The following is a 19,173-nucleotide window of genomic DNA, read 5'->3' as shown; positions in this document are numbered from 1 at the left end:
ACTTTCTGGGTTGTCATGACTGGGAGTGGAAGGGCCAGGGATGTTGCTCAGCGTTCTAGAATGCACAGGAAAGGTCCCTTTTCCACCGCCACCCCCATACATCAAAGAATTATCCAGCTCCAAATGTCGGTAATCCCCACGTGGAGAAAGCCGGTAACCCTGGGATTTATTTGCAATTGCTGAATTCTGCTAGTAGTACCATTTCCAAAGTAATAATCTGAAAGTAAAACATCTTTATCATCAAAAGGACATTAACATGGAATAGAAAGATAATCAGAAAGTTTTCTTAAGCAAGTGGGACTATGAATTTGACTCTTTGGTATGGTGTATACTTTATTATTATGATCTTAAAGGGCCTAAATTAGAGGCATCAAAAGTTCCCATTCATTTAGCCTAAGTAAGGGTGTCGCTCCACCCATCTGTAACTTCAGTCAGCAGCAATGTGATGTTAGTCAGGACAGAGAAAAAAGAAGTGAGGGATTATCGTGGATTTTCCTTGCAAGGAAAATAAGCAGCTCATGTTAAGGAAGAGTGGAATCTCCAAGCTCGGCAATGGAAGAAAGTAAATAATCATGTTGGTTTATTCTATCATATTGAATTAGATAAACTAAAATATACAGCCTGAGACATTACGGTGAGGTTTCCTTTGTAATTGTTTCACATAAATGCTAAACATTTAATACCAAGCAATCTCTTTTTCTATTTCCCCTGTAATTTTCCAAGTGAAATTGAGGAAGATAGAAAGAATATCAATCGCACTATGGTTTGGGGGGCATGCAACTTAACATTCTATTCATGGATATATCTTTCTGTGTACACATTGCTGGACTATCAGCCATATTGCCCGATGAAGGAAAATATTAGCAGTTGCTGGAACATAGTACTATTTTTGCTTGATGTTCAGGGATTTTTTTTTTTTCTGTTTCTTAAATTGAACTATAGTTGATTTACAATATTGTGTTAGTTTCAGGTACACAGCAAAGTGATAGGGATTTTATTTTTCAGATTCTCTGTGGATGTGTGAGAAAGAGAGACACACAGAGAGAGAGAGACAGAGAGAGAGAGAGAGAGACAGAGAGGGGTTCTCTGTGGATGTGTGAGAAAAAGGGACAGAGAGAGAGACAGATTTGAACCCCTTCCCTAGACTTCCCCAATGATTGAGTTATTAATACACAGCAGACCCAACTTTAATTCCCCCACTTGTATTGCATCATTGCTTGTACTAACTCTAGTGCCTAATTGTGGTCTCATTTAACTTTAGGCTACGTTCTCTTCCAGGATTTTCTCTCTTTCCTTTCTTTTACTTTTCAAAGTCTAGGAAAACTCCTCAAAGAGATATACTGGTTATAACTGAAGCAGTTGGGCCGTCTTTGTTGCCAAGGGAGGCCGGTCTTCTCTCCTGAGGAGTCCCCACTGGATGGAGGCTGGGCTTTGTGAAGCTGGAGGGGTAGATGGGGACCAGCTGACCTGGCAGAGGCTCCGGGAGCCTTCTGTGTCTCCACAGCGACCCCTGGGGTCTACTCAAGGAGCTGCACTTTTTTGAACGATGCTTTCTCCCTGGTGAAGAGATGCTGATGTAACCCAGTCACAGCATCTTTCATATAAAAAGATATGAAAGAATGACAGATCCTGTTTCCTAGAGGAAACTGAGATGTGAGAAAAGGGCTAATGACTCACTGTTGATCCCATATCAAATCTGGGTTAGAACAAAGGAGGTCACGACTCCTAGGCCTTTGCCCAGAGATTACAACACACTTCAAGCTGCATCTTTAGAAGGGTAGGGAAAATAGAGTGGAAGAGCCTGGCCCTGGGAGAGACGTACAAGCTGACCACCGAGGTGGGATTCTGGGGGGACTCCTCCCTCCCCGCCGCCACCCCCAGCCCTTTACAGGTTCAGTATTAAGGTGAGCCAGGAGCAAAGAGCCTGCAGGGAAGAGCTTTGGAAACAGCCCTGTCAGCTCTCTTGATGTAGCATTTCCGGTCCTGAGGGATCCTGGAGAGAGGATGTGGATTTGCCAGATGTGCTCGCTCTCCTTAGGCAGCCCGACTGCCGAAGGGTGGATCCACTTTGCAGATTCTGAACAGCTTGATGAAATGTGCCTCTGGCCGAGATAAACAAACGTTTCCATTGTCATTTTGAAACCATATGGTGTGCTTTGGGTTTTTAATAGTCTTTAAACAAAGATACTTTTTAACCTAGGAATTCAGTGTTCTCCAGGTAGTTTCAATTTAATCACATGCTAGGGATTCTCTGATGGGTTTGTTTAGACTGAAAAGCTTGTTTCCATCCTGTGTTTGGGAGAAATTCGCCTCATGCTGCAGTCACAAGTGGGTTTTTGTGGTTGTCACTGGCTTTGTTTCTTTTCTAGCCTCCGATAGGTTAGAACTACACTGCACTGTGACCACCACCTTGCTTCCGGATTGGCTTGGTGGCCTTGACTCTGCATCAGCCCTCCCCCTTGGCCTCTTCCCCACAGGCTCTAAATTGCCTCCTTGTCCTTCTCTCTTCTGGAATATCTGTGTGTAGGGTGGAGAACTTCATTCAACCATGGCTCCGTTTCTTTACTTGTAAAGATGAAGAAGATGCTGGCTTCCTAGGGTTGCAAAGGACTGACCATGACCTGTGTGAAGAAGTCCTGAGCTCTGCTTCTGGCACTTAGTAGACCTTCTTTGCATGCCAGCTATTAACCATTGATTCTCAGACACCATTGATTTTAAGGTGCACTGTTATTTTATGTGCCACAAAGAAAGAAATATCACTGACCATTGACTATAATGTGCCATTGATTATGAGATATTAAAAGGAGATATTTTAGAGATATTCCAGTATGATTAAAAGGGATGCTCTGGGGACCACTCCCACCAGCCCGGGATGTCTCGGGACCAACATGTCATTCATTTCCTAGTAAGTTCCACTCAGTGGATCTGTTTCCCTGGCTCACTCGGATTGGTCCTTAGGTGACCTTTGCCGCCTAAGGGGCTGGGAACAGAGACTGGCAGGGCTGGTAATCCAGCAAGCCCAGCACTATCTAATCCTCATATAGGGAGGCCTTGAGAACTTAGGCCTCGTAGCTAAGACCTCAGATGTCTTAGATAATATCCAAGACCTTTCAGGGTCAGGCTCCTCCTCCTTGCTCAGCAGCCCCCCAACTAAATCCCCCCCCAAGAAAACTACACTCCAGCCAGATCACCCTCTTTGCCTTTACCCAAATGGGCCCTTTATTTTCTGTGCCTCCAGCCCTTTGTTTATGTCATTTCTTCCACTTAGAGATCCATCTTTTAACACCTTTAAATGTCCTTCGAGGTTTAGTTAGTACCATCTCCTTATGAAACCTTCGTTGATGTTCTTTGTCCTATTTAGGTGGCTCTTCCTCTGCACTCTCACAATACTGACATTCATCTCTATCTCAGCCTCTTTTCTTTGGCTGTAGGTAAAATCGTGCTGTGTCCTGACCTGTCTTCTTCATCGGTTTGTAAACTGCCTCAGAACAGGAACCCACTCTGACTTATCTCTGTTCTTACAGCACGTTGTTGTTGCTCAGTCATTGCTTAATAAAGGAATGAGCGTTTCCCTTTAGAGAATAAGATTGAGTTACCAGAAGAAGGATCAAGAGTTCAAAGCATTAGGACCAGGAGATACGGAGAGACAGAAATCTACTCACCTCCATTACTGGGGACAATGTTCTTGATGGATCTTGTCCCTGTGCTGAAGGCAACACAGGCTTCTCAGAACCATTCATTTCCTGTTTCCAGTTTTGCAGATAAAAATGAAAATGATGGCGATAATGATGATGATGAAAGCAAGCTAACCCTCATCGGGTACATACTACGTGCCAAGCATAGTTTTAAATATTTTACATGCGTGCACTTATTTCACACTCAAAAGTGACCCTATACGGTCCAGACTGGTATTTTCCCTGTGACATATGAGGACATGGCTATAACTATTTCTATCAGCGATGTCTTCCTGGAAGTCAGACTTTTAGGTACCACAAGTAATAGAGGCCCCAAATAGAGACCAGGAAATGGAGAGCATGACTTTTCCTGCCCTCTTGCAAAATGATACAGTCCGTCCATGAAAGGGTGGTGACTCTCCTCACCTGGCAGGAATTACATTCACAGAAGCTCTGCATTCTTTCCCTCCAGAAGGAAATCTACTTCTGAAGCCTTTCCTACCACCCTGGGTCTCTCATCTTGCCTCCAACACAGTCTTCCACTTTTATCTCTGCACTTGGTTGATACAAAAATTGTGATTTCTCAAGTCTCCTGGTCTTGATCGTGAACTGCAACCATTTTCTTCACAAAATGTTTATAAATTTGATTGATAGGTGATTCGTCTTGTCTCTCGCAGAAAATTAATTTATTGAGGAAGGCAGGACGGTGTTGTACAGTGAGCACAGACTTGAGAGCCAGACAGCCCCAAGAAGTAAAAGAAAGAGAATAAATAAAAGGGAATGGCACCAGAGGAATCTCAGAGGCTGAAAGGGAGGAGGGAGCATCGAAGACAAGAAGTCCTGCCCCAGGCCAATGGCAGTTGTTAAAATGTGGTCTTGTTTGGATTAGCAACTTGGCTGTCTCAGTGCAAGTTATTAAATCTGCCCCGTTGACATTTAAGTTGCTTCCTGCTGAATTCAGATCTTAGCTCTGCCATCACTGGCTTGGTGACCAGGCGGAAGCCCCTGCACTTAAGCTGATCTCAGTTTGTTCACTTGTAAGGATGAAGAAGATGATATCTGCCCCCTAGGGTTGTAGAGGATGGATGGTGACATGCAAAGAAAGGCCAAGTGCAGCTGCTTCTGGCACTTAATAGGCTTGCTTTATGCGGCAGCTATCATTCACTGAATCTCAAACGCTGCTGATTTTACAGTGCACCATTATTTTATATGCCACTTAAAAAGAAATATCACTGCCAATTAATTGTAACGTGCCATTGATCCTAAGAGGGCATCGGGATTTTAGAAGTATGAAAATATGAAAACTATGCAAAATCAGTGAAGTCACATAAATGTTTGTGGATTGGGAGAATAGCGGTCCCCGTGCATGTAGCAGAGTGCTGCCTAGAAGAACATCGAAAATAAAATTAAGTGGGAGCATGATATCTGCCCTCAGAAAACGTTTCTATTTAGTAAACTTTAAGAGCCTCCGACTGGTAATCGCCACCTCTGGCACCAGAAGCAGGCGGTCCGCATCACGGATTCCTCCCAGCTGGAGTGTCTTGCTGTGTATGCTCAGTGCGTTAATATCCAGTTTTGATTTTTTTTGTTTTGTTTTGTTTTGACATCTCAAGATGTTACCAGTTGTTTCAAAGGGACTTTACATTTCTAGGGAAAAAATGTTGAAAATTATTTTAACGGCTCTCTCTGAGTACACGTATGAGTCACATAGCACTCACCTCTTTATCTTTCTGGGCCTTAGAGGCTGAAATCCAACAAAGGATGGGGGGGAGGGTATTGCTCAGAAAAGGCGAACACGCAGAAGGGACTTGTGGGCAACGTGCCTCTGGGCTGACGCGGCCCCTCCTCCCAGGCCCCCTGTCTCACCCGCTCCCCTGGGGAGAGGCTCTGTGGAGAAGGAAGCCAGGACGTTTGGACCTCTCTGCATCTCCATGACCTGGCACCAGCCACAGCAGTTTCTTCGCTGTCAGGCGACTCATTTAAAAACAGACTTCTAGCAGCAAAATGCCATTGGGGGGTAGAAGTCTCCCAGAGGAGGATGGGCGGGAGGAAGGGGAGAGGGTGGTGAGAAGTCACCACAAAGGGTTTGAGGAGGAAATGAACACTTAGGAGGTGATGTCAGAGAGGAGAGGCCGTCCTCGGCCCAGGGTAGCTGCTAGCAGAGCAAAATGTTCTCCGCGTGGGGTAGCATTCTGGCTTTCCTGGGGCTACCGAGTAAAACCATTTCGTTGGGATGAGAAGACGTTGCCGTCCAAGAGGAATCGAGTTTACTGGATTTAGCGTCTTGTTAGAAGGAAGGAAAGCCTGCTGGTGCCCAGAAAGCTCTTCTGTGTGGACCAGCCCCCATCCCTTCATTCTCAAAAATGAGCCCTTGGATTTGGTTCTGCCTGATAAGTCAAAAATGTGGGGCTTAGATGTTCCTTTAATCACAACAACTTGAGGAACTTAAAGCAAATGGAAAATGCTTTCTGGATGTTACAAAGCCCAGACCTTCTGAAAATAGTTCAAATGCATTTCCAACCTCCCCAGGCAGCTGTTTGCTCTCACACTGGCGTGTTGCACACATCTCTGTCCACAGAGAGACTGCCACTCTCCCTTCGGGCCTTCCTCGCGGCCTCCGTGTCAGTAATTAGGAAGCAGGACGTTCCTGAGGGAGAGACGTGGTGTTTCTGAAAGGAGAGTCATGGGGCAGCTGTTGGAGAGTAAGGCTGCTTTTTTGGAGATGTTTGTTTCAGGAAGTGCTGTAGCATCTTTTCAGTCTCAAGGAAGGAAAAGAAAAATGTTGTGACTTTGACCTTGGCGCTCCGTCCCTTTGGCTTTTGCTATCTAACCCACACCACACTGACAAATACCACATCTGTCTTGACAAGCTAGTTCACAAATAACTGCTCATTCATAACTTTAGGCTGTTGTAAGAATCCTTATTTGTTACTTCAGCTTGTGAACGAGAATGCACAGTTCGGTTTTGAGAAAGACATTGAAACGATCAGAAGTCCACTGGTCTTTGCAGATCTCAGGGGAAGCACTATCTAAAAGAGAAGACCATATTTTTAATGCATTTTAAGAGCGCTAAAATATATTACTGCCCATAAATGGGAATTTTCTGGGAAAGGTAATTTTTAAGTTTTGGAGTCACTTCAGTATTGGGAATTCAGCACTTCTTAGATCAAATTCATCAGGGATTATTCTCTCTAGACCACACGTAGCAGTCACTTTGTCATTCCTTCCACTGGGGGTTTTTATTCTTATAGGGTCATTTATTTCCCTATCCATTGACTTAATCTCATTTTCACTCTGCTTTGACAACTTAATGACCATGCCATTGAAGTTGTTTCTTCTTGCTTTATAATAAACTCCTATAACTCAGTTGCTGGGTGAGACAGGCCAAAAAGGGGGCTGGCAAAGGGGGGCAGGGAAGGTGGATGACTTATTCTGATTCGACTTTAGAAGGAGAAAAAAAGAGGAAAATCACAGACTGAGGACATTTCTTTGTAGAAGATGGGTGATTTGGTAAAGGAACTGCCCACTTGGAGGTCTGTCAGGGTTTTCTGTTGGGGAAGTGTTTCTACATCCAAGTTCACACCTTAGCATCTGGGGCTCTGGAAGTTAAGGAGAGAGAAACAGAGGTAAGAGCTTTTACCCGGAAATAGCCGGGCAGAACCAAAGGAGAATTAATTATGGTTGTCACCTCAGGTTCTAAGGCAGCAGTTCTCACCCTTAGATATGTCTATTACACAGTCATTTTGATCTGAATAGTAACTTAGTCATTCATTTGTACCTCCCTGGAGTATCAAGCCTTAGGTTGTTAAGTGTGTTAGTAGAGTTCACTGGTCACATCTGTGAACCCACTCCTAAGCGGCCGTTGTTTCACCTACTCAACTTTTGCTTTTCTCCTCCATGGAATTAGGTGTCAGGTGCTGGTTTGTCTTGTAGAGAGAAATATTTCAGAAGAATTCCACTGTCAGAAAACATCACCATCAATAATGAAACTCTGTGTATAAGGTCATGTCTAATTTCATTCATTCTTTGGCAGTTGTACCAGGATTCTAGAAAGAGGGTCTTGAGCCAAGCTGACCCCGAGTCATTAAACACTGGGGCTCAGCGGTTTGCACTTTCTCAGTAACATTTACTGGGGATTCTCTAAGTGGAGTAGAAACTCACTGTCGTCTACTGCTGGGAGGAAATGACAGTACCCACTTCCAGAATTGCTGTTATCGGAGAGATGTTTGCTTGGAGGATGTTTGGGTGGAGGGCTGGGGAGGGATTGAGGGGGAGGGCTAATTTGATGTGGAGTTTACTGCAGCATTTTTAACGACATTTAATTCTGCTTAAGATATCATTGCGTTAAGAATGACTTTCTCTCTGACTGAGAGACGCTTTCACGCTACATAAAACCGTTACTCAGAACAGACAGCTCTTAGGAGAGAAAGGTTTCTCTGTGATCCACCTGGTTGGGTTGTGTTGAGGTCAAACGAGCTTTTTGTAAAAGGCCTTTCTAACCTCTAAGTCACAAAAGCCTACACCAGTGCTTCTTGAATTTTACCAAGCAAAAGAATCACCTGGAGTGCTATGTGCAGATTCCCAAATCTTTGCCTGCTACCCTCCATCCAGATTATTATTCAGTAGTTTTTGTTTGTTTGTTTTGTTTTGCTTGGCCGCGCTGCGCTGCTTGCGGGACCTTCGTTCCCCGACCAGGGATTGAACCCGGGCCCTCGGCGGTGAGAGCGCGGAGTCCTAACCACTGGACCGCCAGGGAATTCCCAAGATTATTATCCCGTAGTTTTGAGGGGAGCTCCAGATAACTGCCCCTTGACAAGAAGGCCAGGTGATTCCCAAGCAGGTAGTTCAGAAACTCACTCTGGAAACACTGTGTATTTGGGTTTTGTTGCTTTATTTCTTAGCTGTGTCATCACAGGCAAAAATGAGTCCCAACACTTTTATAATTAGCTTCATTGTTTCTTAGTTATTTTGTAAATGCCCCATGCAAAATTTTAATTCCAGGACTGTTTTTCTCTTTTGATTTACGTGAGCCATACGAGTACCCCATTATTCATGACTGAGTGCCCAGGTAATTCTAAACATTTTTATTTCTCTAGGACTATTCATGTCTCAGATTTTTCATAGGGTTTCATCTTTTAAAAAGCATTTCACATGGACACCAAACCTTACTGATCTGAAAAAGTTTATGCATACCACAGTGCCACTTCAAACACATAGATGTTGAAAGTTGATTTTTACGAAAACTAACAGTTACTTTCTTTGGCCTAAATCATCCCTATTCGCATCATTTATCTCTCCACCCAGTTCATGGGCTTAACTTCAGAGGCACTGGATCAGCACCAGAGCAGCCTGTGCTTTGGCCCTGCTTAAAAACCAACCAACCAAACAAACAAACAAACAGAAAAAGGAAGGGGAGGAAAGAAAGCATTTTAATGCTGTAGCTTGATGGCGGAGAGAGAGTAAACCAAAGGTGCATACTTGAGGACTGCAAGTTGGAAAGGACAAATGATGACAGTTAGCTTGCCTTGTTTCCCCACAGACTTCGTTTGACCCCAGTGACCTGGGGCGATTTCAGGGATCTGGATTCCGGTAATAGAAGCATCCCTCTTTGGCACCACAACACCCACTGGCCTGAAGAAGGTGCTGTTTCCCAGGAAAAGGAGTGAAATCCCCCCAAGAAATGCACAGGGCCCTAGTCTGAAGAGAAAGCATTGCTAACCAAGCGATGCTTTTTGCGTACCCTGCCTGTCTCTGGTTCCGTTCCTTGAGATTTTTATTGAAGATAACTTTTCAGCATCTCTTTTTAGAGGTCAGATCTGAATGAGAAGACGTTGTGTGCCTTGCTGATCTTGTGACAAACAGTTTATACCCAGTCTGTAGCTTCCTGTCTTTGCTGACGGGTGATGGGAGGGAACTTTCTCTCTGTGAGGCTGTGGAGAGGGCTCTAAAAATAAGCAACATGGTTGCTTATTGGTGAGAACATGTGTGAGCAGATGTCAGCTGGTAACAGCATATGGTGGCAACATGATAGCAGCGTGTTACCAAGACCTGGGTGTTGGGCCTTCGTCTTCCAGGCCATTCAGGCCATGCAGGTCCCACATCTCAGTTAAAGAGGGTTTTGACTGGAAGGTGGAATCCATACAAGTGTGAATATAGGTCCCTGGGATCTTGTTAGTGGGCTGAATGTTGGAGATGGTAAGCTACAGGGCATGGAAAAAGTCTTCCTTATCTGTTTTAAAATTGAGAGATAAAAGTACAAATCTGGCAAAAAAAAAAAAAAAAAAAAAAAGGGAGTGAGGTGCGTATGGGGTGGGAGGGAATCCACAAGACCTTTTTGTCTTTTGTCCAAAGAAGTTTTCAAGTCAGGTATAAATAGTGGCCATGCTACTTCTAGAAGACATGCCCTAGGTGAATGGAAGGTGCATGGATTTTAAGTATATTTATTCATGCAGACCTAGAAGGCCGTCAGGAGTTTATCAAATGAGTTAGATAACTAATATTATTACATCCCTTGAGCACCTTTTATTTCTCAGTTTCTTTTAAATATCTCACTTCAGTCTTTCAAAAACCCTCAGGGATAGCATGATGTCAGTTTCATTTTATAGCAGCAGAGGCTTGGGTGCATCAAGGCACTTGTCCAGAGATTCCCAGGAAACTAATGACAGAGCAGGGTGTCCATCTACATCTTCTCATGCAAAAATCTGATATTTATTATCACCTCTATCACAGATAGGATAGCCTTTGAACACTCAGCAGTGTTTTTAGTTGGAGGTATTTTTTGGTGTATTTTTGTTTGCAAGAATATGGTGGGCAATATACAAGATCTAGTTGCTACCTTTACTTTAAAAAAAGCAAAGTTCAGAATTTCAGGATGTCAAAACTATCACGGAAGATATTTTAATACATTCCAAGGAGCCATAGATTTTTAAACTGCAGCTAAGCAGCCTCAAAGCAATATACACTTGAATTTTTGATCACTGGAGAAGGAGTTTTCACGTGCAGGTTAGAAATGATGACAGGTGGTTTTAAGAAAACTGAAATCGAGGCCAACCAAACAAAAATCAGAGTTTTACTCTTAATAGGGAGTCTGTCTTTTGTCAAAGAGGTCAAGGCCTTTCTTATTCATCTTTAATATAAGTCAAGGTATATATTTTTACCATTTCAGTATATAAATTGTACATTGCTATTCTAACACTAGAATGTGTTAAAGGGAACGCTGGATTCAGGAGCCTGACTGCTGGTTAAGGGATGCCAAAAGATCTGGGGCGAGAATCCACAATCCCCCAGAGATCCCTCCTGCCTAGTCCCCTGGCCCTGAGTAGGTGGGACCTTCTATTTCTGGGGGAATGATAAGTACGTTCATTGAGTCCCTCTTCTGCGTTGAATCTTTGTATAGCTCTGTACAAGGCTTCTCCTCAGTAAAATAGCTAATGACTGTACTTTTTAAAACTCCTAGCTGTCTGCCCAGTTGTTACAACACCCTCTGGCTCAGTGGGCAGCTTGTGCTCCAGACAGCCCCAGGTGCTCTGTGGGTACCTTGGTGAGTACACTCGTCTGCTTTATATACCTCATTTGCCGTAGTGATAGCTGGCCCGTCTGTAGTGTTTGCCTCCTGGGGGGAGCTTGTCAGAGGCAAAATAGAATGCCGAAGTGCAGCCTTGTAGCTGGACAGTCACACAGGTGCCCCCAGTTTTATAGTCAGAGTTTCTATGAGAAAGACTCATGAATGCTTTGAAGTGATATGATGACTTGATTGCAGTATGGGGAAGAATGGATTGTGGGTCTATGAGATGTGTGTGATCCAGGGGTTACCGAGTGATTGGACAGATTGATCTCTTGACCCCCTGGGTGGATACTCTCTGGAGGGTTGAATGGTATGGCCAGAATGTCAAGGGTCCTTTTTTGGTGTCTTATTTGAATCTATGTTCTTGTTTCTAGCACATAGCAGTGGCTCAATGAATGTTTCTGGTACTGAACTGAAAGGGAAGAAGGAGATTTTCTCTCCTTTGAAGTTCTAGAGGGAGGCCTATGGGAAACATATGCTGATCATTGTGACCTTTATGTTGCCATTAATGGGTTGCATGAGAGAATGCGGTGGTCATGGTCAAGGCTTCAGTTGACTGAACCTGGGAGCTTGCCACTTCGCCCTGACCCTCAGAACAAGTGCAGACTCCCCGGACCTAGGGCCACGTGTTAGTTTGGGGGCCACCGAAGCCGGAGGTCTCACCCCTTTCTGATTTGGAACATTAATAAATTTAGCCAGCTTTGATTGAGTGCCATCTTTTATTATATGCTGGGCCATGAGACCACAGCAAAGAATAGGTCTTAGATGATCCTGACACTCAAGAACTCTGGCCCAGGTTGTACCCTGATCCATTCAGGAAGGGAGGAAATGGACTCGCCACCCTGGCATTGGTTCCCGCTGCACTTTTGAGGCCCTGACGAAGCGTGGATTATATTGATTCTAAATGCAGGTGGAGGTCCCAAATAAGGACAAGAGAAATGTTTTTATTACCCCAGTAGATGTCTGACTCACTGGGTTATCCTACTATGGACTTTACCATTGCCTAACCTTGCTTCTTAGGAATCAAGGAATCAAGAAATGAAATAGTTTATTTACAGTGGCCTAAGCTGGGCTTTCCTAAAAAAAAAAAGAAAGAAAAACAAAAACTGATTCTATTGAGAATATACATTTATTTTAGTACAGAAGGCCTCAGAGTGGCTAGAAGCTGCCATGTGAATAAAAAGAGTGAATGGCTTGATCCATGCTTTTAAAGTTCCCTTTTTTGAGGCAGATTATATTTGGTTTTCCATCCCTAAATGTGTATTTTATTTCACTGTCTAAACCAAGGAGTTAATTGTCTGATTTTTTTTTTTTTTTTTTTGGTCTCACCAGCTTTTTGGAAAAGACAAGGGAAAGGGATGAGAGAAGGAAAACATTTGTTGACTACCCACTACGTCCCTGGTATTTAAGGCACGTCATCCTGGGTGGGCAGGTGGGGAGGGCGAGTGTGACATCCCCATTTTTCCCCACAGGAAACTGTGGCTTGGAGAGGTGAATACCTTGTCCTTGGTCATTGAGCTAGCAAAAGGGGCAGAGCCAAAATCTGAATTCAGGTCTGGCCCTGGTGCCCTCCACCACACAGACCCCAAACTTTTTTTATTTTATTTTTAATTTTTTTGCCCTTCCTTTTGCTTTCCCTTTGGAATCCCATCCCATTCATTTTATAATTCTCTTACCTACCACTTTGGATTCATTTCCTTTTCATGTTTTCTTCCCATAGGAAACAAGTGGAGAGGCCTACCCTAGCTTTTGGCCTCAGACACGCCTTCTCCCTCGGGGTTATTTTCAGTCATTTAATCGCTGCAGGCTTCCCTCTTTCTTTGGTGAAAAAACACTGGAAACCCACCCTGCCCCTCCTGAGTCTGGGAAAATCAGGAGTGTCTCGGAGGGTGTGGCCAGGATGGGGGAGAGAGACGCACAGATTCCCTATGGTGGGAGCCTCTCCCTCCCCACCCAGCTTCCCTCCTGGGAGGAAACCCTGCGGACCCTTCCAGACCTTCCATTCAAGACTGCTGAGCGGTGGGGCTCTGCATTTTTTTTTTTTTTTTTTGTCTCTGTTCTTAGAAATAGTAATTGAGTAAAAATGTAAGTGAGCGGATGCCAAGGGGCAGGCGTCCAGGGTCAGGGTGAATTTCTCCATGCTGACTGTGATTCTGAACACTCGTTAAGTGGAGCCTGGCTCGTGCCAAGGGCTCGAGGGCCGTCCCTGTCACCTTGGGTGAACCGCCTCTCCATTCCAAGGAGATGTTGGGAGTGGCCGCAGGGAGTGCCGGCCCGTGGCGCCTCTGGCTTTCCTCCCTCCGTCTCTAACCTGGGTGTAGTTATCGCTATGTGTCCTGACACCCATGCTTGGACTGGCCGAGCTGCTGCTTCATCAGCTTTACATCAAACCCCCTGGAGGAAGAAACAGTCCCTGCTCCTCACAGCCCATGTGGCCGCTGCGTAAGTTTTCTCCCTTTAAGTTCACTCTCCCCAAAAAGGTAGGTTAGGATGAGGTGAGCCTGCCTGAAGGTTTTTCTCCTGCAATAGAAGAATCCAGAAGATAAGCAGTCGAGACGGTCTCTCTGTGAAGAAATGGGTTAGAAGTCATGAAGGGAAATTCAGCTTCGTTCTTCAAGTATTTACTGAGCGCCATGCGTTTTGTCAGCTTGGTTCAGATTTAAAGATGGGCTTCTCAAAGTGTGGCCTGCGTGTGTATGTCCCGAAGGGCCATCAAAAGCAGATTCCCTGACCTATCTCAGGCCTGCGGAGTCAGAATCACTGGGGTGGGTGGAGCTGAAGAGTCTGTACCTTTAAGAGGCAGCACAGGTGAGCCCGGCCTCACTAAGGTGAGGATGCTCTCATTCTGCTGGTCTGTTTACTCGAAGTCCTTCAGCTTGAAGGATGCAGATCCAGTGGGGCCTCTGTTTGATCAGCTGGTCCTGCAAGTGTGAGACCCTGAATCCACAGCATGGCTGAGTTTTCACCCTGTGCTCTCCATGTCCCCAAACGCAAGCAGATATCAAGGGGGACCTGGGGCTAATTACACTTCTCACACGCAACCCCTGCTCACCATTCACCACAGAGGAGGCCCTGAATGTGCAAGCAAGTGATCACACGGCGGGTGGACGCCTAGTTGGGATGTTATGTACGGGCGTGAACGCCTCCATTCAAGTGTGGATTGGGAAGGGGAGTTTCGAAACTAATGTATAATGTGTAAGTGATGCATAATTTATAATGTCTTAGTCAATGTATAATGTTTAATTCGCTGAGGTAGTGTTTGGTCAAAGCACTGCTGACCTCTTCGTGGCCTGAATCCTGTTCTGAGACATTCCATGGGGTAAGGATCTCGCCAACAATGGAATGTAAACTCTACTCTCTCAGCCAAACTCAGCCACAAGTAACTGCAGTTTTCTCTTTCCAAATAGTGGGGTTTTTTTTTTTTTTCAACCAGAGGTATTCGAGCAGGTGAAAATCTGACCCAGATATTAAAAAGAAAAAGTTAATGATAAATTACTTGGTATTTTCTTTGTGCAACCCTAGACCTCCTGTTATTTTGATGTTGTTTTGGAACCATCCAGTATTTTGATTCCAGCCATACAGTGTGGATATTATGTAGCGTTTTTGACCATCCAACTAAAGAAGCAGCCAGTTCTTCTACATGGTCTGTATCACTAAACCAAAAAAAAAATTATTATTCTTTTTTTTATAAACATGCCCAGAAAGTGTCCTTGTGCCCCAAGTGATTTCTCTGTTATTTCTACCAGTTTGAGAAGTAGGTTGTTTGCTGTGTGGTGAAGGGTAAATGTAACAGTCAGCTAACACCAGAGGAAGAGGCACTAACTACAGTGGTTACTTTATAGCCACCCTAGGATTATACTGGTCACGCTTAGTAACCACTAGAAAACATGAAGTTTAAAATATTAATATTATAAGAACTCTTATAAACAATGGGAAAAAAGCATTTTTCTATTGAAGTAGGAAAAGAATGACTGGTCATATTCATTCTACTTCCCAGCAAGCCTTCCATTAAAAGGTCTCTACATGCACTACAAATATAGATCGAGTTTTAAGATAAACGGCAAATGCATGCAGAGATTGTGGGAAGACAGAGGTAAAGACAAGGCATTCTTACGATACTGCCTTTCACTCCACAGCGTTCATTGTACGCTATGTAATAGGCCTCCATCTAGGCACTAGTGATGTCATCAGTGAATAAAACAGCAGAAAACTTTGCCCTGGGAGAGCTTCACATTTTGGAGAAAGAAGATAGACAATTAGTTCAAAAGACGAGATAAGAATTGTAGAATTTGATCAATGCGATAGGGGAGAAAAGCAGCGTTGGGGGAATGGGGAGGTGAGTTACGATTTGAAGTAGGCTGGGCGTGGAAGGGCTCATTGAGAGGGTGACATGGAAGCAGAGACTGGAAGGAAGGCGTAGGACAGCCTGAGACAATGTGGAGAAGAGCATTTCTGGCAGAGGGAGCAGTGGGTACCGTTCCTTCCACACTCAAGGATGATCAAAAGTATCCTAGGAGATGAGATTAGAGAGTTAATGATGGGTCAGGTAGGGCCTTGGAGACCACTGTAAAGCCTGGGGCTTTTCCTCTGCATAAAATGGGGAGAAGGGTGGTTCTAGCCCAGGGGTTCCTGTGGTTAAATTGAGAATAGTGCAATTGAGAATAGGTGACCAAGGAGGAGTACGAAGCCCAGTGAGTTGGACTTGGCAATGCATGGGAAAGGCACTTCACAGCTGCATTTCTGTTGGGGAAAGACAAAGATTTCATCCATGTTAAAAACTGTCTATGTTGTGGTGAAGCTGCACCAAGAACTTCAACCAGACCTCCCTTGTGCTGAGTTCTTTCTTTAGCAGATAATGTGATAGGCAGGCTACAAGTGGTTTCTGTATGTAGAATATGGTTTTTGGTTGTTTTTTTTAAAATTTTTTATTGTTTTAAATGAATACTCTTGAGTTATTGGCAACCCACCCCCTTCCTTTCGGGAAAGAAGCTATCTTTACCCCCTTCTGTGTATGAAAATAGCCTCTTGGGTCTCCCATCTTGTGCTGACAAGTGTAGAATGGCAGCTGTTGGAGGCTGTACTTGCTGTACTGCCTAGTCACGGCCACCCTTGATTCAGTGACCGGGGACACAAGGCACTAAACTCATAGGTGACCGCGGTTGGCCTCGGAGAATGACAAACTATCTCTCCCTGTGTGAAGTGAAAAGTTGGGCTTGGAAGGGTCTTTGGACCTGTCCAGCTGTGCCTTATGCCTTTGCCTAAACTTTGAAATGAGGTCATAAGCCAGGGAATTTGTAAGACTATGTCCCTTATCAGTCAAAAAGCATTTCTCTTGGATGAGACTTTGAATTCTAATTTTTAAGTCTTCAACAGCAAGACTTTACACTGGGATGTCGATTTGACTCCTTCATCCATCTGTATAAGACATGTCTACCGAGTCTATAGTGCATGCAGGTACTGGGTGAAGTTGCCATTGGATGGAGGAATAGAGCATAGCCCCCGACTTCAGGAGAACTACACCTTACTGAGGAGCTCAGGCAGGCCAACCAACCAAACCAAACCGAGAAGCTAACACCATGTGGCTGATTATTAGTGAGGGTCTGAGAGGGCAGAAGAATTGCTGAACTTGCTTGAGAGAGGTCAAGGAAGCCTTCTTGGGGAAGGTGGTATTTGCTGCTTGAAAAGATGGCCTTTGGGATGATCGTTTGGGAGTCATCCAGTAGCCCTAGGAAGCTGCTTCAGTTTTCTGGAAGGAGAAGATTTGCCCTTTCATGTTTACTTCCTCTGTGAGCTCGCATGACTACCGTCTTGATGAATCGTGAGACAGCAGAAGAACTTAGTTTAGTCTTTGAGAAATTGGATGTATTCCTACAGGAGACCCGCTGTGAAATACTGAGGCTGGAGAACAGGGCAAGATCATTATATCAAGTATTTGTTATTCAAAATTGTTACATTCAGGAGACACAATGGACCCATGGTGTATAAAATCCATTACACCACGATGTGCTGTTGTGTAATGGGACTCTGGAATATAACATTATTTTACAAGCTGAAAGTCACTAGAGCTTTTCTTCTTCGTCTCAAAGGCATATCACAACGATTGATCCCTCACTCATATACTGTGGATTTGTGGGTTGGCTGTAGGTCTGCTCTATGACATCTTCATTGCAGGCCACAGGCTGAGGGAGCAGCATCTAACCTGGGCATGCTGACCTCCTGGCTGGACCTCAGGAGATGTGGCAGTTATCCCCACCCCATTCCATTGGCCAAGCCTGATTTCAGTAGGACAGGAAGAGACACAAGAAAGGGTCCATGTGGCCGTGGGCCCAGTGGAGAGGGACAGACCACATTTGGACCAAAATGGTACGGTCTACCACAGTGTAGGTGGAGGAGTTGGGGAAAGACAAAGATTTCACCCATGTTAAAAACTGTCTATGTTGTGGGTATAGCTTGGCTGGAGCAACACTATTGCTTTATCTGTTGAATTATGAGGAGCTTTATAATGGGTATTTACTGAATAATTAGTAGGTTGGCTTTATAAGACAGACATCAATGTCCTTCTCCTCCATTTTTATGTATGACTTGTTCCTCCGACCGAGACAAGTTTATCTGGTGTCAGAGGCACAGTTGGTAGTACTAGGTTTAGGAAGCAAGTCCTGATGTGTTATGCGAAATTTATGTATGTCAGGGAAGCTCAGGCTTACCTCCAAAGTATGTACTCAGATCCCTTAGCCTTAGGGTCTCAGGTTGCCACTGTGGTCCTCACATGCCCAGCAATATCTGGTAAATGTTCTTCACAGTAAGGATCCAGGCTAAGTTTCCATGAGACTATAAGTTTGAAGATGCTTAACTGTTTGCTAGAGGGACCATGACTTTCCCGTTTCTTCTCTCTCTTGTGTGAGTTCCACGCCAATTGATTTAAACATCGTGTACCATGTGGTTCCCTAGAATTCTGTCTAACCTGAACCTTAGTCTCCTGACAGTGACCTATCGGGTCGATGCCTTAGATTCAGGCTCCTTCTTGCTGTGTCCAGTGAGAAAACCGGAGAATGACCCCGCCTGGCTTGAGGCATCTTCTGTACCACTCTCAACCCAGGGGCAGCCATCGATACCCTCTGAGCGCCCCCTGAGCATGCTGGGTAACTCCGTGCTTTCAAGTTCATCGTCATCTCTGCAGCCTATTCTTAGTAGCAGCAGATGCTGAGCTTTTCCATCCTGCTCTTGGGGTCAGCGGTGGGAAAGAGCAGAAAAAAAGGAAAGCATTGTTTTGCCCCTGGCTGGACATCTGTATTTCTGAATTGCCCTGTTGTGTGGATGATGCAACCACTGGAGCTGTTTTGCTGAATGTGAACTTTGTCCACCGACTGGACTTTAAAATTGGTTTTGGATCCTTGTGAAATCCAAACGGTCAGACCACATTTTTCTAATCTTCAGTTGGATTGTATCTTTGCTCTGAAGCGGAGCTGATTCGTCTGTGTTCGCAGGCACGGCAGGGGTTGCTTCTCTGTTTTCCTGGTCTGCGTTGCTTGTTTTCTCAAGGCTGCTACTTACCTCGTCCATTGTGTGTAGGCAGGAGAGCGGGAGGGCAGCTCCCTGCGGGAACTGCGGCCACTGTGGCTTCAGCGATGGTTTACTCAAGTGTTATTGTTAGGGAGAGAGCAGACTGGTTTTCAGAAACTAAACAGGGGAAGCACCAAGACCAACTCACCCACAGGTATGCTGGGACCATGGCAAAGACTTGAACTTGGGCTTCAGATATCAAAGCACTCAGATCCTTTATTGGAAGCGTTGACCTTCAGGGCTGTGGTCTCTACTTGGGTGTTCTAGTGCTGGGATTCTTAACCTCACTGGGCATGAGAATCACCTGGGAGATATTTAACATACATTCAGGCTGAGGTCCACCTCCAGAAATTCTGAGTCAGTTGGTCTGGGGTG

The 19,173-nt window shown here is 44.7% G+C and overlaps 1 protein-coding gene across 3 annotated transcripts in view; it reads left to right on the top strand.

The window, feature by feature from the left end:
- TGFB2 (transforming growth factor beta 2) overlaps window positions 1-19,173 on the top strand; it is an 82,197-nt gene that overhangs the window by 4,369 nt on the left and 58,655 nt on the right. For 2 of the 3 annotated variants that reach the window (XM_059942349.1, XM_059942368.1), the window contains exon 2: window positions 11,131-11,214. The exons of the other annotated variant lie outside the window; for it this stretch is intronic. In XM_059942349.1, the coding sequence (XP_059798332.1) occupies window positions 11,131-11,214 (84 nt within the window). The remainder of the gene's footprint in view (window positions 1-11,130; window positions 11,215-19,173) is intronic. 3 annotated transcript variants of the gene reach the window in all.

The sequence above is a fragment of the Balaenoptera ricei genome, chromosome 1, assembly GCF_028023285.1.
Source record: "Balaenoptera ricei isolate mBalRic1 chromosome 1, mBalRic1.hap2, whole genome shotgun sequence".
In the NCBI taxonomy this organism is placed as follows: domain Eukaryota; kingdom Metazoa; phylum Chordata; class Mammalia; order Artiodactyla; family Balaenopteridae; genus Balaenoptera; species Balaenoptera ricei.
Note: the sequence above shows the minus strand (reverse complement) of the source record. Positions and strands in the feature narration are given on the sequence as shown.